This window comes from Colletotrichum paranaense, assembly GCF_030867605.1.
Source record: "Colletotrichum paranaense strain IMI 384185 chromosome Unknown Scaffold_7.1, whole genome shotgun sequence".
Lineage (NCBI taxonomy): Eukaryota > Fungi > Ascomycota > Sordariomycetes > Glomerellales > Glomerellaceae > Colletotrichum > Colletotrichum paranaense.
The window spans coordinates 2,075,576-2,102,608 of NW_026848965.1; the positions used below are offsets into that span (position 1 = coordinate 2,075,576).

The 27,033-nt window shown below is 49.7% G+C and overlaps 10 protein-coding genes across 10 annotated transcripts; 6 read left to right on the forward strand and 4 right to left on the reverse strand.

Annotated features, from left to right (window-relative positions):
- Positions 1-614: 614 nt before the first annotated feature.
- CPAR01_09544 (uncharacterized protein) lies at positions 615-976 on the reverse strand (the record flags this gene model as incomplete). The annotated part of the gene is made up of 3 exons (XM_060493809.1): positions 615-698; positions 758-869; positions 936-976. 3 exons carry the CDS (start codon positions 974-976, stop codon positions 615-617), a joined length of 237 nt encoding a protein of 78 aa, XP_060347939.1.
- Positions 977-2,135: 1,159 nt separating this feature from the next.
- CPAR01_09545 (uncharacterized protein) lies at positions 2,136-2,501 on the reverse strand (the record flags this gene model as incomplete). Its single annotated transcript, XM_060493810.1, has 1 exon — positions 2,136-2,501. The coding sequence occupies one exon, from the start codon at positions 2,499-2,501 to the stop codon at positions 2,136-2,138; it is 366 nt and encodes a 121-aa protein (XP_060347940.1).
- Positions 2,502-3,864: 1,363 nt separating this feature from the next.
- On the forward strand, positions 3,865-4,602 carry CPAR01_09546 (cholera enterotoxin subunit A2; the record flags this gene model as incomplete). Its single annotated transcript, XM_060493811.1, has 1 exon — positions 3,865-4,602. The coding sequence occupies one exon, from the start codon at positions 3,865-3,867 to the stop codon at positions 4,600-4,602; it is 738 nt and encodes a 245-aa protein (XP_060347941.1).
- A 633-nt stretch (positions 4,603-5,235) lies between these two features.
- On the reverse strand, positions 5,236-9,955 carry CPAR01_09547 (uncharacterized protein; the record flags this gene model as incomplete). The annotated part of the gene is made up of 3 exons (XM_060493812.1): positions 5,236-8,362; positions 8,423-9,555; positions 9,671-9,955. 3 exons carry the CDS (start codon positions 9,953-9,955, stop codon positions 5,236-5,238), a joined length of 4,545 nt encoding a protein of 1,514 aa, XP_060347942.1.
- A 902-nt stretch (positions 9,956-10,857) lies between these two features.
- On the forward strand, positions 10,858-11,459 carry CPAR01_09548 (uncharacterized protein; the record flags this gene model as incomplete). Its single annotated transcript, XM_060493813.1, has 2 exons — positions 10,858-11,145; positions 11,202-11,459. The coding sequence occupies 2 exons, from the start codon at positions 10,858-10,860 to the stop codon at positions 11,457-11,459; spliced, it is 546 nt and encodes a 181-aa protein (XP_060347943.1).
- A 458-nt stretch (positions 11,460-11,917) lies between these two features.
- CPAR01_09549 (uncharacterized protein) lies at positions 11,918-13,594 on the forward strand (the record flags this gene model as incomplete). The annotated part of the gene is made up of 4 exons (XM_060493814.1): positions 11,918-12,184; positions 12,236-12,452; positions 12,507-12,898; positions 12,962-13,594. 4 exons carry the CDS (start codon positions 11,918-11,920, stop codon positions 13,592-13,594), a joined length of 1,509 nt encoding a protein of 502 aa, XP_060347944.1.
- A 305-nt stretch (positions 13,595-13,899) lies between these two features.
- On the reverse strand, positions 13,900-15,416 carry CPAR01_09550 (homogentisate 1,2-dioxygenase; the record flags this gene model as incomplete). The annotated part of the gene is made up of 2 exons (XM_060493815.1): positions 13,900-15,045; positions 15,102-15,416. The coding sequence occupies 2 exons, from the start codon at positions 15,414-15,416 to the stop codon at positions 13,900-13,902; spliced, it is 1,461 nt and encodes a 486-aa protein (XP_060347945.1).
- Positions 15,417-15,909: 493 nt separating this feature from the next.
- On the forward strand, positions 15,910-17,663 carry CPAR01_09551 (uncharacterized protein; the record flags this gene model as incomplete). The annotated part of the gene is made up of 3 exons (XM_060493816.1): positions 15,910-16,491; positions 16,559-16,862; positions 16,921-17,663. The coding sequence occupies 3 exons, from the start codon at positions 15,910-15,912 to the stop codon at positions 17,661-17,663; spliced, it is 1,629 nt and encodes a 542-aa protein (XP_060347946.1).
- Positions 17,664-18,209: 546 nt separating this feature from the next.
- On the forward strand, positions 18,210-21,188 carry CPAR01_09552 (uncharacterized protein; the record flags this gene model as incomplete). Its single annotated transcript, XM_060493817.1, has 5 exons — positions 18,210-18,409; positions 18,549-19,635; positions 19,906-20,770; positions 20,828-21,015; positions 21,078-21,188. The coding sequence occupies 5 exons, from the start codon at positions 18,210-18,212 to the stop codon at positions 21,186-21,188; spliced, it is 2,451 nt and encodes an 816-aa protein (XP_060347947.1).
- Positions 21,189-22,067: 879 nt separating this feature from the next.
- On the forward strand, positions 22,068-26,330 carry CPAR01_09553 (carboxylesterase; the record flags this gene model as incomplete). Its single annotated transcript, XM_060493818.1, has 10 exons — positions 22,068-22,240; positions 22,300-22,581; positions 22,639-22,814; positions 22,886-23,241; positions 23,303-23,883; positions 24,431-24,891; positions 24,944-24,991; positions 25,106-25,290; positions 25,348-25,689; positions 25,752-26,330. 10 exons carry the CDS (start codon positions 22,068-22,070, stop codon positions 26,328-26,330), a joined length of 3,183 nt encoding a protein of 1,060 aa, XP_060347948.1.
- Positions 26,331-27,033: the final 703 nt, after the last annotated feature.

Sequence of the window (27,033 nt, forward strand, 5' to 3'; positions counted from 1 at the left end):
ATCGTCACCCCTGAACAGGAGGGCCTCTTGATTAAACCTAGAATCAACGTCACAGCATCGAAAAGTTATACATCTCTATCTCTCAGCGAGTTGACTGGCCGTGAGAAGTTCAGGGGTTACATGGGGGCCTTTTTTCGTTGTGATGTGTAGGGAATGTCAGCTTGTGGTAAGCTCATGAGCGAGTGCTTTCCTTACTCCAGTCAAAGCCCAATAGTTGCCCCACACTGGCATAATCATTATACAAAGAATACCTCAGGCACATTCAACAACGTTGAAGAGTGGATGACATGTGGCGGTGTTCCTTGGAAGCAAACGACTGGAACGTCATATCATAGTTGACGAATCAGTATCAGAACAATCTACATTCATCAATAAGACAGGGACACTGTGGACAACTTGGGTGCTTGAAGAATTTTACTTCATTCCATCGAAAATTCGAGTTGAATTCTAGTGAATATGTGAGCTAACTGACAAGAACTCTAAGTTGCTTCAGGTAGATGTCACAACACCCGTCGCGTATGATATCCCAAATGCAAGGCCCAACAGCCTCAAAAACTATGTGACACACCTCCGCAATCCCACCTTACGCCATCATCCTTTGCCCTCTCGATAGATCAGAAGTTGCAGGTGGATGTGCTCTGCTGGCGACAGCATTGGCTGAAGCCGAAAAGTCCTACTTCAAGAGCGCACTCGTGTTGCTAGTCCCATAGGGTTAGCCCCAGTCTTGACTGCAAAAAGCATACGATCCGCTACTTACACCCTGCATGTTACCCTCAGAAGCCTGGCAACATCTCTCAGTCTGGTCATCCATGGGAACAACCTGGTCCTGATCGTTGCTGACGCAGCAGTAGATCGTCTGGGCTGCGGCGCTGTGAATAGGTGTTTGTGGTTAGTCATATTGAAGCCAAATGAAATGAGGTGAAGCATAGACGAACCTGGCAGCGAAACAAGCGGCGATGAGAGTGACGACACGCATTTTGATGGTGTATGATTGAAAAGAGGTTTAAGTGAGTGTGAGTCTAGTGAATGTGGTGACGAAGAGAGAGTGCTGGTGGATCGGTAATGACTATTCTTGAGTGACAGCAATGGGCGAAGTTGAGAGCATATTAATATCTGAGAAGATACACATGTATGTCTGTTCATGCTGTAGGAAGCTCTTCTTACGGCTCTCTGCTTACACGCAGCTTTGCTCAGCCATGTAAACGAGTGTTACGAGCTTGGCAGATTCAAGTCGGAAAGACCGGGCTAAACACATCGTACCACAACGACCGACTCGTAACCTATAGTCTAGTACACATACGGCAGGACTTAATTAAACATTCAATACAGTGTTGGGGTAGACCAAGTGATCTACACTATACAATTACACAGATCATAAATAGTATCAACCGAAAGCGAAACCCAGCCTGCCAATGACGACGTGTGTGGGGCGTAGGGACTTTTAGGGTTCCAACTCTTCGGGGTATTAAGATGAACCACCATATAGGCTCTTGAAACCCGGTCCCTGGCAATTAATTGTGGAACTCGCCTTGTTGCTTCAGAATTAAGGTTGGCCGAGAGTCCGACATCGTTACCGACAAGAAATCTGACACATGAGCCAGGAATAGACTTTGGGCAAATGCTAGCACGTGGACGAGTTTTACGCGCTTTCAGGAGTTTGCGCTTGTTTACAGTATATGAGAATCGCCGACCAAGAACTGCAGGAGTTGCCCGGGCGAAAAGCTTGCGGACTTGCGGATGAGGAGTTGACCCGACTGCCAACTAAACATCTGATCGACAACCCAGAAGCCGCGGTCTTACCACGGCCCTGCCGTTGCTCTATTAAATGAAGTAGATGCGCAATGCCTCGAGCTAGACCTTTTTCATGGAAGGTGTATCGACATCATACGAGACAAACCTAGCTGCAGTGATGCGCAAAGATCGACTGACGTGCATCGCTTTGTAAGGCTGAACTCGCGCGGGTTACACCGTCAGCGCCTCAAGTGTTCTAGAAGACATATGCATGACACCACTAAGGCACTTCTCTGGCCTAACAAAAAATTTGACGACTTCGCTCTCGGTCTATTTCCGTACCTTTCTTCTACAACAGGAAACTACCGACTGAGCAACATTTCAACTTTCCCGATTCGCACAGCTCACAAGTCACAACCAAGCACGCCCCGGCAGAGTTTAGTTGCTAGTTCCTTGGCCTCTTCCTCGGTAGCGAGGAACTGACCCTCTCCCTTATCCCAAGTGAGTTCGGTTATCGTGGCATGGCGTTCACCGGTAGGTTCCGTTGTGTCGCCCGCACCCGTCGCCGCCAAGACGACATTCATGCGAAACTGTTCGTCCCCGGTCCAGCTCCTGTGCAAATGCACCACGAAGTCGCCGCGGGCGTCCGGCTCATCTGCGCGGCACATCCAGCGATCTTCCATTTGCGATGGCTTGAAGCCTTTGAGGAGCTTCTCGGCGTCGTTGCGAGAGACGCTGAGGTTCCAGGTGGTGGTGGCGGGGTTCCTCATGGTTGGTGATGTTCTGATGGATGATCGGGAGAGTCTGACCCTTGTGGTTGATAGCGGGCCTCGTGGCAAGTCTGAATAAGGGAGAACGTGGGGCGTAAGGTGACGGCTAGAAAGTGGGATGTGGGAGATTTGAGATGATGACAAGAATAAGGGTATTGCTCGATTTTGACTACTTGGGACGATGGAAGAGAGTTGATGTGGGTTTTGGGAATCTCGGATTAGACCCATCTACGTACGAGTCTTCATATACTTTTCGCCTACGCTAAAGCAGTCAGTCCTGGGTGTTGGGAACTCTGGCGGCATCATCTTCCTATTGTGGACTACAAGGCAGTCGGAAGATTTGCGGTAGGCCAGGATACGTGTGCGGCCTCTGCGGGATTGGAATCGGGGGCTGAAATATGGAAACCCGCTAGGGCCATCATATCAGGGGTGGTCTGGAGTATATTATATGGCACACATGATCTTGTCCAGGACTAGGCTTATCAGCTCAGACCACAATCTAATCCACGCAGTATTGGACATTGTGCTGAGAGATATTTGTTTCGTCATCCATGCCGTAAGGCTTTCCTATCAGCTGTGACTGACATGTATCGTCCAATAGCCGTCGACCCCATCCTGGTCATGCTTGAAATCGTCTGATGTGAGAGAATGGGATAGCCATTTTTGTTCAGCCATTCGAGCCTGTCTATCGGTGCCAAGAAACACTGCGACCGCCAAGGGCTGTCCGTATAGCTAAATACGAGACATGTCTCCGCATAGCTATGATAAAGTTTTGGGGGGTAAGGGAGGATGCTAACGGTGTTGAAGCCCTGTCAATATTGAAAGAAACGATTCATAGCTGAGTCGAGGTGTAATAAATTGTGTATGTTTAATTTACTTTCATAGAACTTTCCAACATTGGTCTAGTTGGCAACCTTTTGCGGCTTTGGCTATAGTTTGTGTCTGGTGACAACTCGTCTCGTCTTGACAGAGCCAAGCTGGAGTGCTCCGTAGAGGCTTAGACAGGAAAACTTGTACGGATTTCTGGTGCCGGCAGTTAGTTTCGGTCTCGGGATGCCCGTCATGCCCTTTCTCGACTTGATGGTGCTCGGTGACTAGAAGCCCCAACCGAGATCTCAGGCACGATGCTATCTTAAGACAGAAACCCTGGGAATCATATGCAACATGGTAAGTATAAAGAAAGGATGACTTCTCACCAACTTACGTACACTTTGTATCACCATAATCATCACTCTCTTTATCAGCCCAACTACCGACCTCATCTCAATCTCTCATTGACTCTGGCTGCTTTTCAAGCCTTGTCTTACACTCTTTTCTCCTTCATCAACAATTTGTCTTGCCGTTTACACGGTTTGTCGTCAACATGATATCCCTAAACAACTTTTTCGTTGTGCTTGTGCTCCAACTATGGACTGCAGTCTGCAATGCCCAGTTCAGCGTTTGGCGCGCCGATACCAGAACCCCTACCGAGATGCGCGCCGCCGGTCTCTTCGCCCCTAGAGGAGCCAGCCAGATCCTCCAAATCGTCCCCAACGTCAGTATGTACAACCACGCAGTCGGCGCCGACAACGGCGCCAGCCGCGATAATGACGGCTACGTCTCCACCACCGCCAGCGAGGACACTGCCGTCGGCTTCCTCACCAACATGTTCAACGGCAACGGCTACGTCTACGAGATCGCGGCCGCGGCCAACTTCATCCAGGTCTCTGGCACTCTGGGCGAGTTCAGCCCGTACCCCAACGAGCAGGAGTACGCGGCGCTCGGAGGCTTCAGCTGGGACCAGGTCATCCGCTGGAGACACTACACCAACGGCGTTGCGGACGGCGGACTACAGGATAACAACGAGTATGAGGGCCGCATCTACAACGGCCTGAGACCCACCAACTCCATGCCCAGCCTTGCTGGCTTCCCTGCCGGTCACCGTGCCTGGACATTGTCCCCTTGGAACGCGTTTGCTCAGGGTGGTGCAGGCTGCGGTGGTGGAAATGCTGCCCGCACTCTTTTCATTCGCCAGGGCACTTGCAACCCTAAGGAGGATGCCGAGACTGTTGCCAAGAGATTCATTGATGAGAACTGCTGGGCCAAGGACCTTTGCGGTTAAATTCCGATGATCGAGTATCCTGTGAGCTGCAGATTTTGGAAGGGCACTCTTATTTCTGCAATGGCCATGCTTGACGAGGCAGAAGGGGCTTATTCAGAACGTGACTTACGCGATCTTAGTCGAGGTTATTGATGGTCTGATTGACTTAGGACTCAGGAGACAAAAATGAAAGGGATAGGGGTGGCTTGAGAAGGGCCAGAAAGTCTTCACCATTGCTGATATCTTGAGAGTGTTATTTGTCTTTATGTGTCTCTTAGGATTTTACAACGTAGCTCGGACAACAAAGGACATATATCCTCAAGAAACGCCGTTTTGCCCCTTTGAGTAATATGTGATTATGCTCATAATCGCTACCTCTTTCAAGTCTACGGGAATTATGATTTGCTCCTCAATTACGGAATTCCGAATTCTACATAGGATCTTACCACGGGTAAGCCATTCGTGTTAGAATAGGTCGCACTGGCGCATTGGCGCATACGAATGGGCGGGTCGCGAGCTGTCTGGCGCCTGTACGTATAACTTAAATGGGAATGATCAAAGGCAAACTCCTGTCAGAATCTACTGTCTCTCTCCTACTTCCTACTTGATTATGCAATGGTATTATATTTTAGTGTGAAGGGCATGCGTGGATTATTATTTGAAGAGCATATCATGCACCACCTTCTCAAGCGTATCCAAAGTTTCATCATCACAACCCATAGATCGGAGCTCTTTTCGTATGGTGACGGAGTTCTGAGGAGGACTCGGACCGCTCAAATCCCAAGAGTCAGTCAAATAAGTGACATCGAGGCTAGAAGCAAAATATACCAAGGTTTTTGGCGGGAACTTGGCCCCAAGGATAAGAGAGCATTGCAGGAAAAACGGTAGGTCCATCTCGTAGAAAGCCTCTTCCAAGACGTTTTGAAAATGTTCAAATTGTTGCGCAAATATCGATCCCGTAAGGCTTTTGTCTTGGGGCAAGGCAGTTGGCTTACCGGCTATTGATGTGTGCAAGAGGTCGTTACACAGAATGTTGATGCCGGGCATTATACTGGTTTCCCTCGATCTGTGTTTAGAAGGCATCGCGATGATGCTTCTCAGCAATAAATTCACGATTTGTAAGACTCTCATCTGTACCTTCCATACAGGAAGGAGCAAGTCGATTTGTCTTTGAAGGTCAGGGGACTCTTGCAAGTCATCGAAGTCGGCTGTTTTGAGACGCGACAGAGCCCCCATCATCTCCCGCAGAGCCAAGACCAGATCTGTCACCTGGAATTCAGGGGCTAGGGGCTGTTTAAAGAAGCGGTCCACTAGCAACAAAGAATTGTCCATGTATCCTAAAACAGGGTCCATGTCACTATGAAACTGCTCCAGAGCGAATGGCCAAATGCTGAAATGTTTGGGCAGGTCGAAAAGGTATGATAAGACAAACTTTCGAGTAGTTATTGCCACGAGGCATATGATTTTGCTGCTGACCTTGAATGATGAGGAGGCAGCGTCAAGTTCTCCTTCCAGAGTCTGCATGCATTCCGCAACGTACGGCCCGGTTTCTCGTCCGCGATTGAGGATAAGCATTTCCAGTCTTTCTTCAATCCGACGTAACGGACCGCTGGCGGCCACAAATTCAAATCGAGCACCTTCGATGATCAAGTCCCCGATGGAATAATTACGACACCAGTCAGATTTCTCGAAAATTGCAACTTCCATCGGGGTGAACTGGGCGAATTCGGGCCCTGTGGAGAGCGCATTCAAGGTTGTAAGACAGCCCGATCGAGCCAAGAACTTGACGCCGTCTAGATCAGAATGCATGATGCAGAAGTGGAATAACTCTTTCCGAAAGCAAAACCTATCCAGCTCCTGTGTCGAAGCCCCATGATTGACCAGTGATGTCGCGAGTGGCCAATTTCTCAAGAGCACTGCCCGGTGAAGCACTGGGCATCCAGAGGCGTCACAGCCGTTTGGCGATGCGCCCATAGCTAGAAGCCGAGAAGCTAGCTCAAATCTTTGACTGGATATGGTTTGCAACGCCATGCTTATCTCGTCGGCTCTGGGTGCTGCTTTGCTGGGATTGGGCGCCAACGTGGCCGTTTTGTGTTGGTCACTATTGATGTTGAGAATTGGCGGCCAAGTAGCTAAGCTGAGGTTTCCCATTAGGCAGGCACGACGAAATACCTCGATGCGAACTCCGAAGCCAAGTGATGGCGTATGAATCATTTCCATCATGGTTTGGTCTGCAAGTGTTCGATTGAGTTCCTGCGACTCCGCAAGCATCTTGAGAACGGAGTATGCCGGTAAAATACCGAGACCCTTCATGCTGTGGCCCTTCTGGATGAAGGAATAAATGTTCCTCAGCAGCATTTCTTGTGTTTGGTTGCTTTGGAGCATAGATAGTAGAGTGTGGCCATCTCGTACTATTGGAGACCGGCAAGGCTGGCTTTCGAGTTGTTGTGGTAGGAGCTTGTATGTTCGAGGTGTATCGGCGTGTAGCCCGAAGGTGAAGCCTTTCACAACAGCTACCTGTGTATCTACCGCGTCCAATTCAGCTACCCGCGGTTGTTTGTTGACTTGGGAAAAGAGGTCGAGTTTAGTGATGTGGTTTGCGTTTAGAGTCCCGCTGCCTGCTGGATTATCGTAGTCGCAAGCAGACATTTCGATCTGAGATGCTAACCATTCAGAAACCTTGTGAGTCTTGAAGCACTCTGACATAGACAGCAGACGCGTGGCCATGTGCGATTCGATCCCAAGACTGACAGACGTAGCATGGAACCTCTCGATTATGGGAATTGTCGAAAGTGCTCTGAAAACCTTAAGGAATGAGATAAGGCGAAGCGACTGGAACCGAAGAGAGCGGTTATCGTGACAGATTTTCATCACATGGTTGAACATCGGAACGTGAGAGTTTTGAACAGACCAAAATAACCCAGGATAATTTTTCAGCTCTGGAGGCACAATTATATGAGCCCAGGCTGTTGCCACGAAGGGTAAAGTCGGAAGACTCGGTAGATCAAATTTGTTGACCAAAACATCCCACAAATGTCGAGTGGATGGTATCACCGTAAATCGTGTATGCAGCAACCAAAATTCCTCTGCATACGGGAGAAAAGGGTGATCACTCGCTATTGTATTGAGTTGCCTGATATTTTGTGCAATAACATGACCAATCTGGCGGCTTGGAGCTGTCTTCGCCCTAACGAAGTTCTCTGCTAGGCGTATCGGACTCCATGAATTGTGAAATGTCTGACGAAGAATACCAGTTGAGATCTTTCCGGCATCAAAGATCGGAACAACGTTTGTGGAAAGTTGCGTTTCGAAGATGGCGTAGTTCAAATACGTCAAAATTGTCCCACCAAGCTCGTTGTGGGCTTCCTCATTCGTGAATTGCCACAATGATGTTCTGTCGACAGAAATTTGACAGAAGCTTTTGGCACTGTGGTGTACGAACCGTACGGTCTTCTCCTCTTCATCCACCATGATCAGGCTACCGCAGAATCCAAGAACTTTGTCGATATTGTTGATCCTCCTGGAGGGATCATATGTCTCGTCTCCTAAGGTTACGCTTGCCATCTCGCCTATCTGAGCTGATGTCAACGGCTTATACGCCGCGGCGAGAAATTTAAAGATGCGCTTATGGTATCTTTCATGGTCTCGAGCTGTCGACTTTTCCAGAATCCGTGTGTAAGTTGCTGTGAGATCGCGGGGGAGTGATTTGATTGCTTCCTTAATGTCGTAGTCAGAGGCCTCTGAGCAGATGGCATCGAGTTGAAGAGCAACCCAAAGAAACCTATCATTGTTCTCAGTAAACGGTCCAAGTTCAAGCTTTTCTTGGAAAAATCATGCTTACATTCCATTTGCTCCTTTCAGTAGAGCTTTCTTGATGTCCGCGATCAAAGCAGGATCTCCAACAGCCAAGTCCCCGTTGTCAAGGCGCGCTTCCATCTCCACATCGATGAAAAACTCAATGTCTGGATTTTCGGCCGGGAGCGAGACGTTCCAGTTCGGTTTCAAATGGATCTTGACAAAGTCGTCAGCTGTCGGCTGAGCTGAGATGCCCAAGTGCCATCTCGATGATGGCTGTTGGGTGTTCGTGAGCTGTTGCAGAACGATTCGACGTTCCTCGGCTCCACAATCATCTAAACCATCCACGATAATGTACTTCTGAGCACTTCCTATCAAACCGAGTCCTAGAAACCCAATAAACTCTTCGACACCTAACTTCGATGTATGTATATCGTCTGCGAAGACTTCGCTGCGGATGGGGAAGTAGTTGAGGTATTGCCTAGCCAAACTCCCGAGAATAGTCTGATGTTTCAAGCTTTCTGGAATATCGTATCGGCAAAAGAAGTAGAGGACAACGGCTTCTTTGTCACGGTTCAAGTCACTCACAACGTTAGCCATTGTGACTGACTTTCCAGCGCCAATTTTACCACTGAAGAGTATTGATGATGAAGTGGTATGCTTTTTCCATTCTTGATAGTCGTTCGAGCTGGAAAGTAACGAAGTCAATCCCAACTTTTGCGTTTGCTTCCAGGTTGTCTCGAAGTCGTAAGTAGAGCAAGAGTCTAGCCATTTCAGCTTCTTTGCGACATCAAATCGCCGTGTCGTAGACTTGGTCCATAGAGCTGTCATCCCTCGTGTTTCCGCACTCAAATGAGCTTCAGTCTTGAAATGTTCATTCAGCTGCAGGTTCGCCTCTTGTTTTATCGAATTTGACCATAGTTCAAGGTCTGACTGAAACCCCTTTAGGTCTGAATCGTTCAGGGACGCGGCTAGTTGACCCATCATCGATTTTTGCGTAAAGGACTGCACCCGTTGGCAGATGTGAGTCACAACGATGAAGTACTCGCAGAGGTAAGTTTGTAAGGCTTTGGACATCGGGTAAATTAAAGCCATTGCCTGGTGCCGAGGGGCCTCGCGACCAGCCGCCATGAAAAGCAGGGAAAGTTTTTCAAGGTATGTTGAAAAACCAATACAAATCTTGAACAATTTGTGAGCATCAATTGCAAGGTCTTGTTCTGAAGCTACTTGCATGTAGTGTCATCCTGACTGCTGCCCAGACCCCGCACGCCACGAGATTCTGAGATCCGCCTACCACAACATCGCCCAAGGCAGCAAATTGTTGAACTGCCTGAAGCAAGTTGGTCAGGCGAGGTCCAAAGCACCGGGATGAAAGCCGCTTCTGACGAGCCTCATGGTCAATTTTGGCCGTGAGTTGCATCACGTCAGCCGCGCTTGGAGGGTTCTTGCATGCCGTAGAACGCTCATTTCGGAAAGATGCCTTCTGTGTAGAGTTGAGGGAAGCTTCAAACTCCGAGACTGCTTGCGCCAGTCGTATATCCGGCTTCAATCGCGAAGCCTTGCGTAGCGCAGTCGCCATGATCACAGGCCAAGCGCTCGAGGCTGTCCTAAGGCTCAAGAGCGCGTAATGTTTTGTATCGGGAAATGATGAGTACATACATCCCTTGCGACGCAGCCTGATTCTCTTTCACCCCTGTGACCGGGCAAGGTCATGTGATAAGTACAATCATTGAGGCCTGTCATTGGATGCAATCCGCGCGTGTATAAGGCGTCTCCCAGCCACTCAGCTTAACCCTACTAAAACCCGATTACTTAGAGATGACTCTCGTATTTGCTACAGAGCATTGAGGATAAGGTAGTTTTGGGGCGCGTTTTGAATCTTTGTCAGGAGCAAGATCAACGCAAAGGTATGATGTCCATGGGGTGTAAGATGGTACTTCTAGGATTTGAGAATTGCGTTGCAGGAGAACTTGAGAGGACGACGATCATCTCGTAAACGCGCAACTTTTCCGCTATTGTGAGCACCAGAGGCTTGCCGCTAGTCTTAGACAGTGCGTAGGCTCGCGTAGGCTTCCACCATCCGGTCCTGCGATACAACGGCAAATTGGTGGCGCTTTAGCCTTTTGATACAGCTGCCAAATCAAAAGCTTCAAGCTTGCCGCCGCAGCGCCACAGGGCTTTCGAACCTCATTTGAAAACGGCAATCCGGTCCCTGATTCTGTGCTTATCAGGAGTTCCATCACATCCCCTTGATGACGCTAAAATCAGGGATGTCAGGTCCCTTTTGGTTTGTCTCAAATGGCGATCAGCCGTTGAACCACCAGCACGGCACTTTGACATTATAAGAGCAAGACAATTCCAGAATGACTTGTCTATTTTGTCTTGGCAACTTACACTCCTTCCCACTGTTTTCAATTCCCCACCTCATAACCTTTGTCTCTACACTCCTTCACGTTGAATCTCTTATCACATAACTCCGCAATGGCCACCCCAGCTCAAGCTAACACCCACAACAACGGTCCCATCGACCACAACGACCTCAACGAATGGAAGGATCGTTTCAATGACGTTCTCGCTCGCCCTAGCGAGCACGTCAACTCGAAGTCTCCCGAGACTTCTCGACCTTGGCAGAACGGCTTTTTCGGCTGCTTCAACCCCATCGACCTTTGCGCCATCACTTGCTGTGTTCCTTGCGTGACCTTTGGTAAAACCCACCACCGTCTTCGCAAGAACGGCAGCCTCACGGGCTATGAGCCTATCAATACTTCTGTACGACAATGCAGCGATGCACTTCTACATTTGTACTAAGCTGACTTGCTTCATAGTGTCTCATGTTCTGGGGTTCCACTTGCTTTGGCCTCCACTGGATCCCTCTCGCTCTTCAGCGCGCCAACCTTCGTGAGAAGTACAATCTCCAGGGCAGCTGTCTCGTCGATCTTGCTACTGCTTGTTGCTGTGGGTGCTGCGATCTGATTCAACAAGAAAAGGAGGCAGAGTTTCGCGAGGCTCAGACTGCTATCGCAAGCAAGGGCTACGAGGCCACAGCCGGAATGAGCATCCCCCAACCTGAGCAGAAAGTCTAAGAAACATTTCGTGTATTGATTACTAGATGTTTTAAGTCCGTTACGGGTTGATTGTGTACATGTCCTATTATCACTTGGACCCTAGGGTGATTGACTGAGAGAGTGGTGATGTTCCATTTGCATGAGATAACCACATTAATGTATTCTTCCCAGTGGGCTGGTGCATGTTTTATCTTTTCCCGCCTTTGCGCAGTCTTATTGGCGCTCTGTGAATCTAGTCAGAAGTGGTACGTAGAGCAAAAGTACTTTCTGCAGTTACTTCATCAATTATCCCTAGCCTAAGTTGTTCTTAATCTCACGTCAGCAATGCCAGTTTTGGCACACTACTCATCCCCTTCAAAGAAAACATAGCACGTGACGTCAGCAATGAGATTTCCTCAAAAGTATCACGGTGCTATTCTTAATATTCACTTTACGCACCTTATCAGAGTAATTTACGATTTAAATCCGAGTGAAAAATGGAAGTGCTTGCTCTCGGTCTTTCTTGGGCTTTGAACCAAACGAATTTATCGCAAAGCATCCTTGGGCGTTTGGGCTTGACATCTTTGGTGACCCAGGACACCAACTCGTGGACGCAATTATCTACACAATTGTCGCCAAATGCCTCGATTGTTTTTCCGAATGAACCCCTTTTCAACAACTATATAAGTAGGTGGCGAGACTGGCACGCACCGGACGTTGGAGTTGTTGTCAATGTCTACACAGAGAACGACATTCAAGTGACAGTATGTTTTGCGAAAGGCAGCCTTTTGCACCCCTAATTGTTCTCTCTACAGATTCGTCATGCAAATGAGCAGGGCACTCCTTTCCTTGCCAGATCGGGTGGTCATGGTGCAACAGAGTCGCTGAGTCTAGCTAAGAATGCTGTGTCCATCGACCTTCGCAGCATGGACCAAGTTGTCATCTCTGAGGATGGCGAGACTGCTACGATTGGAGGCGGAGCTAGTGTGAAGGAGGTTGTCAGTACTCTGTGGGCAGCAGGCAAGCAAACAGGTATGCCATCGCAGGAGTCCTTTCGAAACTCCAGGTTTTACTGACAACGAAAAGTGACAGGAATCTGCGAGTGCGTTGGCATTTCTGCCCCAGTTCTGGGAGGCGGTCACGGGTGGCTTCAGGGCCAGTATGGCCTGGCTTCGGACCAAGTCATCTCGGCCAAAGTTGTTCTTCCCGATGGAAAGCTCGTCAGCACGTCCAATGATGAGAATCCCGATCTCTTTTGGGCTTTGAGGGGAGCCGGCCACAACTTTGGCATCGTCACTGAATGGCAGTACCGAGTCCACGATATCAAGAACATCAAGTGGTCTTATCAGATATTTATCTATCTCGGGGACAAACTTGAGGAGATTCTCGATCTGACCAACGTTATGATGAAGACTCAGCCACCAGAAGTTACGCATTGGATGTATTTTGTAAACATCCCTGCCATCGACCCCAATCGAGTAAGTGTAAACTCCCGTAAGATGCTCATTCCCGAACAGGATTGCGACCGCTAAATAAGACAGCCCATAATCTGGTACGCCATCATATCGGACGACACCTTCGAAAAGTCTACAGAGTATGCGAAGCCTCTCTATGACATTGATCATATAAATGTCGAAGCTGGTGTGGCACCTATGCCAGACTTGGCTGGCTTGACCTTCATGAGCAGTGATAGTGTCGGATGCGCCAAAGGCTACACGGGTCTGCGATACCCTATCGGTCTGAAGACCTATGATTTACCTGCCGTCCGGAAAGTATTTGATGACATCGCCGACATGTCGAACCGCAACCCGGAATTTGCGGGGTCCTTCTTCCTCCTTGAAGGATATTCGACTCACGGCGTGAAAGCCGTCGATGAGAAGAGCACAGCCTTCCCGCATCGAGATGACGATATTCTGATTACGTCGTACATCATGTACAAGCCGAACGCGTCTCTTGATGCACTTGCTCAAGAATATGGAGAGAAGCTACGAGGGCATCTATTAGCGGCAAGTCATGAGCCTGAACGCTTGACAGCATACGTGAATTATGCTCATGGAATTGAGTCGCTCGAGGCTATATATGGATGGGACGAATGGAGGCTGGAGAAGTTGAGAGGGCTGAAGGCGAAATGGGATCCTCAGAACCGGATGAGGTTCTACAATCCTATTGTCTAGGGCTACAGGTTTAGTGTCTTCCTGGTTACCGTAGAGTAGGGGTTAAAGACGTGAAGCAAAGTCTGGTGTGTAAGGTAGGTATAACATCCACCGCGAAGGCCAGATCAGTCTCCCTACATCCAATCTTCTTTGGTGGTTGCAATAAGCAGTTTCTTCACAAGTTTCCCTTCAGTTAAGTTATAAAATACTCATGGAGTCTTTCGTTGCCTTCCTTTACTCTATACTACGTAGCTTTCCTTGCGATATGAAGCCGCTGGAACATGTTACACATAACTCGTTCAAATTCTCCCCTCCGCTACAGGTGCTCAACTCAGGTGGTTTGCCTTGTTAGACCTCAAAAGTTTAGGGTCGATCTCGAACTGGGAGAAATTGTCGACCAAGTCATCCCACATCTTGGGGTCGTGCTCATGCTTCTCTTTGCTGTTCCAGGCATAGTCGGTGATGGTGAGAGCTCGGCTTGTCTCGAACATGAAGGCGATGGAGCCGAGCGAAATCTGCATTTGAGGGGGATCTGCCTTGGATGCAGCAGCGAACTGCTCGTATGCGACGCCGTGAGGCACAAACCCACACTCAAACGAGATACTTCCGGGCTGGAACTCATCGGATCGACCTCCGTATTCGCCATAGATCAGACCCATCAGCTCAGAAGCGCAGTTTCTGTGGTAGTAGGGCGGGCGATAGGTGTGAGATGCAACGTCCCATCTAGGAGAGAAGATCAAGAAGTCGGCCAGGGGCGCAGCTGGATCTCGGGACTTGGCCGTCAAGACACAGAAGATTGACGGATCAATGTGGTCCACGGAGATGGAGCCCACGTTGACAAACTTGGTGAGATCATACTTGAACGGCACGTAGTTTCCGTGCCACGCAACCACATCGAAGGGGCAGTGCCGTTGTGTGCTGTTGAAGAACTTTCCGCCGATCTTGTACACGATATCCCAGGGGTCTTCTTTCGTGACCTCGTATGCGGCAACCGGGTGCAAGAAGTCGCGCGCGTTGGCCAACCCGTTCGCTCCCAAAGGACCCAACTCGGGAAGTTCCCAGTTTGAGCCCCAGATCTCCAGGATGTATCCACGAGTCGGCCCTTCAACGTTTACCTTGAAGCGAAGACCACGCTGGATGACGCAAATCTCACCAGGCTGCACGTACAAGAAACCGAACTCAGTTTGGATGTCCAGAGCACCCTGCTGAGGCACAATGAGCCAGTCGCCGTCGGAGTTCGCAAAAGCTCTTTTCGTCATGCTCTTATTGCAGAGGTAGACATGAGTGGCGAGGCCCTCGCGAAGAGTTGGATCTCCAGAGCCGGCGACAGTCTTGAGACCATCGACAAAGTCCAGATCTTGGCCGTCAGGGATCGGGAACGGCTTCCAAGCCAATTGAGTGGGTGAGACGTGAACTCGGGGGTTGATCGGGATAAAAGTCGACTCAGTGTCTTTGTTATCGGGAAGATCGGTCTACAAGAGAGAAATCAGCGACAAATTCCAAGATTGATGAGGGAAAAAGGACTTACAAATCCCTGGTGAGCAACAGCTGGTCGCGACCGGTAGAGCCAAGCTTTCTTGTTGGAATGCCTGGGCGCGACAAAGGCCGAAGCCGTCACCTGTTCGGCGTACAATCCATATCTGATGCTTCTCGGGCTATTCTGGCCCCTTGGAATCGTGCCGGCGATAGCCTCTGACTCGAAGCTGTTGTTGAAACCGGGCTGATAAGCGTACGGGTCGTTCGGGCGCGTCGCAAAGGAGGGGACTGCTCCGTCTTGCTGCGTCGCCGCCCAGTGGAAGGCGTTTTGGAAGTCCTTCGGCTTAAGATCTTTTGGCGCTGCCATTGTGAAGTGAAGCTAGCTCTGAGAATGCGAGGAGGGGTTATTGGATGAGGGGCTGACGGTAACGACGGCTCAATGGAGCTATCTATCGCTTTTGTACGAAATGCTCCCCTGTCCATTGAGGAAAGCTTCACCCCACATGGAGCTATCTGAGCTTGGGCAGCTACTCCACACGGCCTTTGCGGCAGTTTGTACGTTGGAGCGTGTGGAGGCTCGGAGAGCTTCGTTGTCGTGCTGAGACGACCTGTGTGGGATTCCACTCCAGACCTGTCTCTTAGTGTGCGGGGATGTGGTGTCTCTGTCATGACTGACAAAGTCGCCGAAGTGGGCTCGTGCTCCAATGCGGGCACAACGATTAGGTGTGCATAGTGTGTTCCGGATGAAGAAACACCACTTGTTATGAAAGGTGGCTATTAGAATGTTGTCTGCACAATTTCATATTGAGTTCGATCAGGCAGGGCAGACTTTAATTGCTGTCACAACGTAATTATACGCAATGTCGTTACTCAAGTTATTAAGTTTTCTTTCTATTTCCATAGTTGTAGCTCACTTTTACATCAAGAGCAGAACAACTGCCACTCCAAAGGGGTATAAGACCATTCCAGGACCAAAGGGGTGGCCTTTACTAGGCAACGCGCCACAGCTAGGTTCAGCACCACATCGACAAGTCCAGCGATGGGCTCAAGATTATGGCGAGATTGTCAAAGTCCGCCTCGGCTGGGAAAACTGGGTTTTCGTCAATAGCCCAGATGCCGTCCGCGAGATATTTGACAAACAATCGGCAAAGACCTCTGGAAGGTCACCAATGCCGGTACTCTCTGACCTTCTGTCCGGGAGCAACAGGCTCTTACTTTTGACTTACGGGTCCAAATGGCGACAATTGCGAACGATTGTGCACAAGCTCCTTACGCCAAAAGCTTCAGACACGTACAAGCCATCACAAGAGTTTGAGGCCAAACAACTTCTCTACGACATTGCGACCGACAACACAGATCAAGAAAGTTTCTACATGCATGTCCGCCGGTATACCACATCTGTTGTACTCACCAGTACGTACGGACTTCGTGTTCCTAAGTGGGTACGTAGTTGTTTTTGTGTCAACTCTTCGAAGAGGAGGAAAGCTAACTCCTAGTCTAAAAACACAGGACTGCGAAGATGTGCGTCAGATCTACGACCTTCTAAAAGACTTCACCGAGGTTGCAGAGCCTGGCGCTTACATCGCTGACATGTTTCCTCCTCTTGCCAATCTTCCATCGTTTCTCCAGTGGTGGCGTCCGGCTGCTATTCGGGCTTACGAAAGGCAGAGAAAAATCTGGATGCATTACTGGGATGGCTTGAAGACTTCGGTGGCCGAGAAGAAAGCACCTGAGTGCTTCGTGAAGCAGTTCATGGAGTCAGACTTTGAGAAACTCGGCATTACCGATGTTCAGGCCGGTTTTGTTGCAGGCTGTAAGTATCATATCCAGCTCTACTATTAATTGTATGCGGAGCACTAACTCAAGTAAAGCCATGATTGAGGCCGGATCTGAGACAACTTCCTCAGCGTTGAATAGCTGCATTCTTTACCTGGCGGCGAACCCCAGAGTACAAGACACCGCCAATGAAGAGCTAACGAGGGTGATTGGCGACGAGAGATCGCCAACTTTTGCAGACGAAGCCAGCCTGCCCTATATCAGAGCAATTGGGAAAGAGGTCCTCCGCATCAGGCCAGTAACCACGATAGGAAGCCCACATTACACGACCTCGGACGTCATCTATAAGGATTATTACATCCCCAAGGACACCGTCGTTGCGATTCCTCAATACGTGTTACATTTCAGCTCCGATAAATGGACCGACCCTGAAGATTTCAACCCATCACGTTACTTGGCGTATCCTGAAAAGGCTGGCTTTTACGCCGCTCAGGGAGACGCTAAAGCTCGTGACCATTTTGACTTTGGTGGAGGGAGACGCATCTGCCCTGGCATGCATCTAGCCGAGAACAGCCTGTTCATCACACTGGCTAAGATCTTGTGGGCTTTCAAGATTGAGCCGGCGTTAGACCCGAATGGCAAGGAATTGCCGATAGATCTGTCCGATGAAGCTTATGAACCGGGTATCAATACTCTTCCCAAACCCTTCAAGGTCCGATTCGCGCCACGCAACAACAGACGAGCTGAAGTTCTCAAATCCGAATGGTTCCAAGCAGAAAGAGAAGGATTCTACTTGGGAAGCGTCAAAGTCGACACGAAGGGAATGGTTGTAGCATAGTTAGGTATTCGAAGAGCGCGACGGGGAGTAACGGAGGGCGATCCGCTCGTGTTCCGTCTTTCGAGTCATTGGTTGCGTTTCGTCCGAGCTGTAACATACAAGAGCCACACGTCTGCATGGGTCAAACGGGGCATTAAGACCAATAGCAACCAGCATATTTGTACAAGGCCACCTCAGATCCAATGTTCTCAATGCCGGTGGACACAAATGCGATGAACCCCACACTTTTCCCCGCAACCGCCGTGGTAGCGAAGAGTTGATAATAACTTACTGATCAGCTAACTGCGCACGCTGCGGCGGCCCGCGGGCGTTCCCCATGTCCGTCTTGGCGCTATTTTGTCGATCCTTGATGACGATGCGGTCTGGTTGGTTCCTGAGGACGATACTCCAACAAACTGAGTCGTGTTTCCCCATGTTCTCCCCAACAACGCCATAGAACTTACTGCTCGTCTTACTTTATTCTCGAGATACCCGTCATACACCTTATCGACAAACATCTTACTTTAGTTATCTCACCCGTCACCAAACCCAGAATATTTGTACCTCATGTCCTCCACCACATCCTTACCCGTCCATGGGCCCGGACAAGTAGTCGCGTCGACAGAGACGGCAAAGGCAGGGGAAAAGCGTGCTCGCAGGACCGCTCGCCCTTATAAGTGTGCCCACTGCCCTAAGGTCTTCAAACGCAGTGAGCATTGTATTCGCCACGAGCGAAGTCATACAAACGAGAAGCCTTATGCCTGCCAGTACTGTTTGAAGACATATTCAAGAAAGTGAGGCTCCCTCATGATAGCCTGGCACTGTCTGAGCGATGGTCAGAGATTAATCGGAAGGCAGAGACCTCGTCACGCGGCATGAAAAGACACTGCATGCGGAACACAACAGCAAAGTCGTCGATGATCCGTCTAATGATGATGATGACGATGCGTCGTCGGAGGCAAGTTCGAGTGAAAGGGAGCATGACCCTAAACGGCAGCGTGCCTATCGCACCCCTCTGAGCCAGCCCTCGCTGGGAGATGGCCCAAGGAGAGACTCTTGCTCTTCGACTCTAGTTTCCAATAGCATTGTGGTCTCAACGCAACCTAAGAAACTCTCGAGAGAGATTCATCAATTTCGGCAGCGCGGGCAAGCGGCTCCCACTCCTCCACAAACGCACAATATCTCCATCTCAGATTCTCCAGACGCCTTGGACATGTTTTTCGAGACTCATACCGAATCGATTTTTGGCAATAGTCGACCTCAAGATCTACCCATGACACAAGGGGCAGTCTTTGATCACCTGCGGACCCAACTCACTGAAGGAACCGCAAATAGGGGTCATGTACCAAACGGGCACCCTTCGCTGCCAGAAAATGGCTCAGCTCTCGGCTCCTTGGACTCTTTTCTTGCAGATCCAATTTCACAGTCGGTATTGCCTATATCTGAGGAGCCGTTTGACTTCGCACATGACTTTGGTTTCCTCGACGCTCCAGATTGGATGGGATTATCGAACACAGGCACTGGCCTTGAGGCTTCGAATGACTCGACTGCCAGCCCTCCAGAGAAGTCATGCTCCTTTGAGAGGAGTCTTCATCACGCAGATGGAGAGACTTGGCCAGAAACCTTGAAGTCTACATCCCAAGCCGTTACCGGGCGCAAGCTTCCACGTCTGCTTGAGAATAAGCGATGTACGAAGCCAAGTCTTACCATGGACAAGCCCATGCATGACTCAATTTGCAGAGACGTGAATAAGAGACTTACTGGACCTGACATATCCAAGGACATCCCTCCGTTGAAGGCTTGTCAGAGCTTTCTCTCCAGTTACGTGGAGTGCTTTCATTGCCACTTGCCCCTGGTTCACCTGCAGACTATTTCGCATGGTGACATTCCTAGCCCCCTGATACTGGCTATGTGCAGTATCGGGGCTCTCTATCGCTTAGATCGCCGTCGAGCCCGGCGTCTTTGGGATCTTGCGCTGAGGCTGATTGAGCCAGTGAGTTACTCCTTCTCTGATCTTATATTCAAGGCGAACTTCAGAGCTAATGATTGTGTCCCCTGTAGATCCTCACGAGGGATTGTCCACTCTGGGTTATGCAAACGAAGTTTCTCTTAACGTTCTTCGCAACATTCAGTGGCGACAAAGACTTGGCGGCCCAGTCTATAGGGGAGTGTAGCCATTACACTTTAGTAGGTTCCAGCCCATTTTTCAGTGTTGCTATAATATGTAATAGAGAGACCAGAGTCAATACTTACATATTGATAGTTGTACGCAAAGATGCGGCGTCAGCTGCAAGAAGATAACGCGGACCTCCTGAGTTCAACATGGGCAGACTGGGTGCAACGCGAATCATGGAAGAGACTCCTTGGTGCCATTTATGTGACAAACACGGTCAACACCATCATCTACGGCCTCAGTCCTGCCTTCAATGCCAGTCAAGATCTAGAAATTGAGCACTTCCATGACGAGAACCTCTGGAATGCGTTATCAGCCAATGAGTGGCGAGAACTGCGAGCCGCTTACAGAAAGAAGAACTCAAGAACCACCAAGGACATTCTGAAAGATGTTTTAGCCGAGAACACCGATGATTGCAGTTTCGAATCATACAACATCTCACCATTCTCTGCGCTCATCCTGGTACATGCTATCCTCATACACACCTGGCAACTCTCCCAACTTTCGGAAACCTCAGCGATTTTCTCCTTTCGTTCAATAACTGGGACTTCCTCTCTAGGGAGCTCTCTTCTCTCAAATGCCTTAATCTCTCTAGACAGGTGTCACGGGCTACTGAAGCAAACTCGAGAAGGTCAGCTTGAGGATATGGACGACAACGACATCACGTCCCTATGTTTCAGCTCACATGCGATCCTTAGAGCCGCCTACATCCGGCTCTTTGATAACACTAAGAGTTTCGATCGTCTCTGTCTGCTCGCTGAAGACCCAAGCACCATGAACAGCAACGTCACTACGTTCGCGAACACGAAGCTAGAGAGGAACATCGACTGCGTGAAGGTCATCGAGAAGACGCTGGAGGGTATCCAGCTACCAGTGAAGATGGGCCACATGCTCATACGTAAGACAGCTGCTTTCCGATGGAGCGTAGAGCATGCGGTTGCAGCTTGGGACAATGGTAAGTACTACTCCGCAGGTGAAAGACTTTGAACTATGCTCAACTAACATTGAATAGTACTATTCACCACGAAATGGGCTCACGCGATCGAATTAGACAGGAGAAGGGGCATCGAGCCCAGTGCAGCTGAACTAGGCCTGCTCATGAAGATCAAGGACGTACTCGAGGAATCGGACTATGACACAGATGAGAGCACATCCCTCGCTGCAGGCTTAGCTAAAACTTGCAGTCTATTCCTTCAAGACGTAAGTTACTGATTCCAGTGATTGTCTTCTTTAGCACTTGATAACTGACGATGTGTCGCTAGGTATGGGTATGGGGTATCACAGTCAGGATGGGCGATGTTCTAGAGCGATTGGCACGGGCATACGAGCGAGAGATGGAGGCTGCTGGGCCTGCATGTCAACCACAGAACTAGTGCATAGAAGGCGCGATCTGCATTGTCCTATACGTGGGGAGGTATATCAAACCTATACCGTCCCGCAGGTGTGTGATCAGTCATCAAGAAACCAATGAAAATCCTTGTGCGGGCATGATATCTCCGCAGAGCTTCCCTGCTACGAGCACACTCCCGTCCGAGCCAACCAACCTCGCAACTAGTCCAACGTCATCATCAGATAAGAAACGGTTTCATTACTACCACTAAATCTTGTAAAGTGTATCAAAGCGCAGGTAGAGCATTACTGGACAAGACTGACTGATGAGACTAGCGCTAGAGTCAATATCAGCGGCATGAGGTGAGCGCTATGCCACAGTCTTCAAGATACCATTTCGAGCGACTCCGAGGCTTCGATGACGCTCAACGTGAACTGACAAGCCTGGTTTATTGGAAAATAGTCCAGCATGACGTTCCGTGTAGCAAAAGCAGCCGATGCTCAGGGCGCGATGAATGGCTTGACGCGTTGCTGACGCGATCCTCACAGCAGCTGCATGTGGGGGAGCTCTCAAACTGCTCGAAATCCCATGCGGGGTAACGTGGGGTAGCTATCAGGAGCTTCAACAGCAAGACAGAATACATCGCGGGATTCGCTCCGGGTGATCCGGTCGCTCGCCTCCAGGATGTGGAATCAATATCGCTCACCAGCTTGAAGTTAAGTCGATAAACCAGGATCGCATTCACGCTGCCGGGTTGAGGATATCTGTTTCTGAAGTCTTTATTGAAATCTCCGACCAAATTGACTCCTGCGCGTACATTACCTTAGCCACATTGAAGTCATCGGCCAACCGAGTATTTTCTCCATCTGTATCAACTTTTTGACGAGCTATTCTGAACTTCCAAAAGCACTGTATAATCAAGATGGTCTCAAATGCCCAAGATTTCGATCACCCAATCATTGGGAAAGTCAAGGGCAAAGCATCCGACGGAGTAATCCAGTTCCTCGGCCTCAAGTATGCTACTCTACGGCACTGGTTCGACAATGCGAAGCTTGTCCAGTACGATGGCAGTGGACTCAACGCTACACGCCACGGGTGTGTTATCCTCATGTTTTGTTGTAACACCAAATTACTTAGTTAATCGTGTTTATCAGTCCGCAAGCCGTATCCGACCCAGACGGAGTGAAGAATGAACACATGATCATTCAGAAGTCGCTCCCAATACCCGAATTCCCCGGTCTCTCGGGGACCGAGTGTCTCAATCTGAATCTCACAGCGCCCCTTGAGATTGGTGACCTAAAGCAATTGCCAGTTCTGGTTTTCATTCACGGCGGAGGGTTCGGCACGGGATCCAACTGGTGGCCTCAGTATGATACCAAGCGCATAGTCCAACATTCAAACAAGCTTGGGAAGCCCATCATCGCCATCAACATCAAGTATAACATATCTTCCCCAAATACACCGTTCTAGCTTTCGTAACTAACATCTGATAGTTACCGCCTCGGAATTCCTGGATTTCTGACATCTGAGGAGCTTCGCAAAGAAGGATTCAAGAGCAATCAAGGTCATCATGATCAGAGGGTGGCTTTGGAGTGGGTGGGAAAATACGCGTCGGGATTCGGGGGAAATCCTCAGAGTGTGACCGTTGTAGGTGAAAGCGCTGGTGGCAGTAAGTCTCATCCGTCGGTCCTTCGGCCTTTCGGTCTCGAAACCGAGACCGCATCTCTTACTTTTTTCTAGTCTCGGCGGCCCGTCTATTATACTCTGAGAAAGCTCTTGCCTCTCAACTCATTATCTTGGGAGGCTCGCCGCCGTCCCTCGCACCCCTGGAGCTTGGTGTGGCTGAGCAGGCGTACAAAGGCGTTGTAAAAGCTTTGGGAGCTGAAGATGTGAGTTCGAGTGAACGTATCAAGATCTTGTCAAGGGCGTCCCCCGAAGAGCTCTCCTCGAAGATTGGCAGAAGCCTTCCTTTCCTGCCGGTTCTCGATGAAGAAACAGTCCCGTTCGTGCCGACGTTCGAGACGGCGTCAGCTGGGAAGCTAATTCCCAAGACAACATCTTGTAAAGCTATCATGGTCGGGTACGCCCCCTTGGATGTGAGTACCATCAATATTTCGGTCACATTCTCGGCTTAATGTAACTAAACCAACCACACAGGCGAGCATATTTGGGTTTATGGGTCTTTTCCAGCGAAAGGAGAACATCGCAGCCTCGTTCACGCAAATCATCAACACAGCTATGTCACACCATGCGGGCATTGCTGCGCAGATTCTGCAGGCATACGACATTAATGACACCACAAACGACGATGAGGCTTTCATCCGAGTTCTGCAATTCGCCTCTGATATTGGATTTCGGGCAACGGCAGAGTCATTTGCCAACAGCTTTCACGGCGACTCCTATTTGTTGGAGTTTGCCGAGCCCAATCCGTGGGAAGGGCCATTTAGGGGCTACAGCACCCATGTCCTCGACGTGGCATTCCTCTTCCAAAACTATAAGGAACATCTTGGAGAGGAGCAGCGAAAGTCCGCCGAATCATTTGTCACCGACATAGTTGACTTTGTTCATGGTCAAGCTCCATGGAAGCGGTTTCAAGATGCCGGCGGGCGGGTGGTGTACCAAGATGGGACGAGAGCTTACAAGGAGGCCGGGGCTAGCACGGCACGATATGATTTGCTGCTCGAGTTGGGTGAAAAGATTGGGCTGGACACACTACTGAAGGGTTGGGAGGCATTCCTGTTCCATCAATAGATGGTCCACGGACCAACTGGGGAGCTTCAGGCGAGGGGATGCTTGTCAAAGGCATCGGGTGGTATTTATCAATTCTCAGAAGAATCTCCCGTATTGTCGGCACGTTTACTGGGTATCTTCCTAACGGTCTCTACTCCCTGAATCTGTGATCAAAACGCCAAACACTCGTTGCTTCAAGAATTTCACGTGTGGCACACTTTCAATATGTCTGTGTGCTTTCAACGGCCTTCGGGATTCCTGATCGGTACCTTCACGCGAAGAATCACGAGATCTCTTGGTAATTGAGTGATAGTTTAACTGCACTTCAACGGCGAATCTGAAGGGGTGTGTGTGTTTATGTGTGTGTATGTGTGTGTTTTTGCCGCGGAAATAGTCACCTGATGCGGGGTCGACTTGCGAAGATAGAGCTCCTGACCGCGGGGAAACCATCATTACTCATCCAGTGTCCTCCACTTGACACTTGGTCTTTCGTCCGGTGTATCCTGTCCCACGGAGATGACCTAGAGCTCGGATTACAGTTAGAAATCCTGTCAGAATTAGCGTAACTCTGTTTGTTCTTTCCTATGCCATTGGAATAACGATGGCCTATACTCTCGAAAGCAAATCTCTGGGTTCAACTCTATGTGGCGTTGATTTAGGGACGATCGCACAGTTTAGAGGCATCCCATATGGCAAGATTGTTTCGCGATTTGCCCAACCCGAGCCAATAGTGGCACTGCCGCAAGACATCAACTGTACTAAGTTTGGGTACGTTCTTTCTGACGTTCGGTCTGAACATTTGTCGGTGAAGGAAAGGCTGACTAGTTCTCGTGTTCACAGCCCTCGGTGTCCACAAGTCAAAGTTGATGTAGGGCATCTATTGCGTATACCTCCTGAGCACAGGCTACCCGTTGAGGCCGAAGATGAGTTTCGATGCCTCAACTTGGACGTTACGGTGCCCAAATCACAAGAACTGCTGACGGCTCAAAGATTACCTGTTTTGGTCTGGATACACGGTATGCTTGTCAAAGTCAGGGGCTGATGTTTTGACTAACACGGACATCTCAGGCGGCTCACAGGCGGTTACTTTTGGAAGCGCGGCCTCTGGCGTGTGCGGTACGAACTGCGCCCTGCTTTCCGCTATGTCCCCTTATCCGCCCCCAAAAGATCCTTCGTGAAATGTATCGTACTAGCGCTAGCATACTAGGCACTGACAGCTGCAAACTTTAGACACGAGAAGAATAGTGGAAGATTCCGTGAACTTGAGTAAACCCGTCATCGTCGTGACAGTTCAGTACAGACTCAACATCTTCGCGTTCGGAAGCGAAAGTAGCTCAAGTAACCTCGCTCTAAGAGATCAATCATTGGCTCTTAAATGGGTCACTGATCACATTCTGGATTTTGGAGGTGACCCGGTAATAAGTCACATTCCCATCTGCCAAAGACGGGAGACCACTGACAGGCTTCCGTAGAATGATGTCTCACTGGCTGGAGAAAGTGCTGGAGCGGTATACTGCCACGCCCACATAGCGGCTGGCCTTGAAGTAAGAAGAGTCATACTCTCTTCTGGCTCGCTGTACCTTTCTCCTCCTCAGCCAAGGACAAAGGCTTCTGTTTTACGCCAAACACTCGTGAATCATCTTGGTACACTGGGTGACTTTGACTTGAGCACAGCCCCTGTTGAAAAATTGGTGAAGGCCATAGAACTGGCTGGAATACATTCATGGTTCCTTCAAGTGGATCCTACTCTTGTTGGGTGGGAGACAGCAATAGGGGCTGCGGAGAGCGTGATGATAGGTGATGTTCGAGACGAGGTATGTGTTGTACCCATGGGCTTGAACTGGTTGCCCTCCTTCCAATTAACCTTCACAAATAGGCCGTTCTCTGGCGAGAGGGCATATGGAAAATGGAAGCTTCAGAGATTGCTCAGGCATTCAGCTATGCCGGCGAACACCAGGACACGCTCAAAAAACTCTACAACATTCATTCTGACAGAGCCTCCGCTTCCAAGATAGGGGCGTTGGACTTCATGAATGACTACAAATTTCTTCTCCCAGCGGAGAACATTGCTCGCCTATTTAGGGCAGCAAACAAACCCGCCTATCGATATCTCGTTGATGAGTGCAACCCCTGGCAACCCTCAAATGGAGCTCATCACGCGGTGGATTTGCTTTTTCTCTTTGGAGGATTTGATCTTTCATTTGCTCCTGGTGCACAACAGACTGGAAAGCAGATGCGCAAGTCAGTGGCCGAATTCCTTCACGCCCAGGAGCCGTGGCAGTTGGGTAGCTATGCAGCGTTCGGACCCTACGGGATGTTTCAAGAACTTGATAGCGTCGGCGTCAAGCTCCGGAGACGATCGGAACAGGCGGAATTTCTGCATTCGGTTCCTTCAGAGATCTTGGATAAGGTGTTCTTTGCCCTTGCGGCCGGCCGGATCAGCTTACTAAACTGATGGCAGCCACGAAGCGCGTCACAATAGTACGCATACACGTACGAATAGTAGTTCAGTAGTAGTCTGGTAATTTCAATATCTCCAAAGTTTGGCAAGTCTTTCCAGTATTGATTTTCCAGATTCCCGCTACCATTGGTACTGCCCAGAATCGGAGACATATGACTCGCCCGACCAGACTTGACAGCATCTTGGATCGCTCTGATGCCAAACTAGACTAAAATGTGCTTGTGGCCTGCCCTGCGATACGTGCGTTCGTGGACCATGTCCGTATGCCTGTTCGTGTCGGCCTCTCGAAATGCTACCACCTGCCTCACATGGGTCCTCTTTCCGACGGGACGACGGTTGCGGGGTTTAACTCGCTGCTTTTTGACAAAGAGACTCCGCAAACCGTTCGATTTTTGAAATACAGCCATGCCGAAAATAGTCAGGCCAACAATCAGTGGGCCACCTAGGTGCCTGATGAAGAGAAAACTAAGGCAATCTAATTAGATAGTACCCCATGTGGGGGACACACACAACATTGTTACATCGCTGAGTGATGGATGGTGGGGTCCACGGGTGTTTGTGGAGGCCACGTCCGGCGAGCGTTCATCCTGGATGTGGAGGAGTTCCGGTGCCCGCGCCGGTGATGGGCGCGGGGGAACGGGGATCATGCGGTATTCACATGAGACGTAGAGTGAGTGAGCAACGCATCATCGAATGT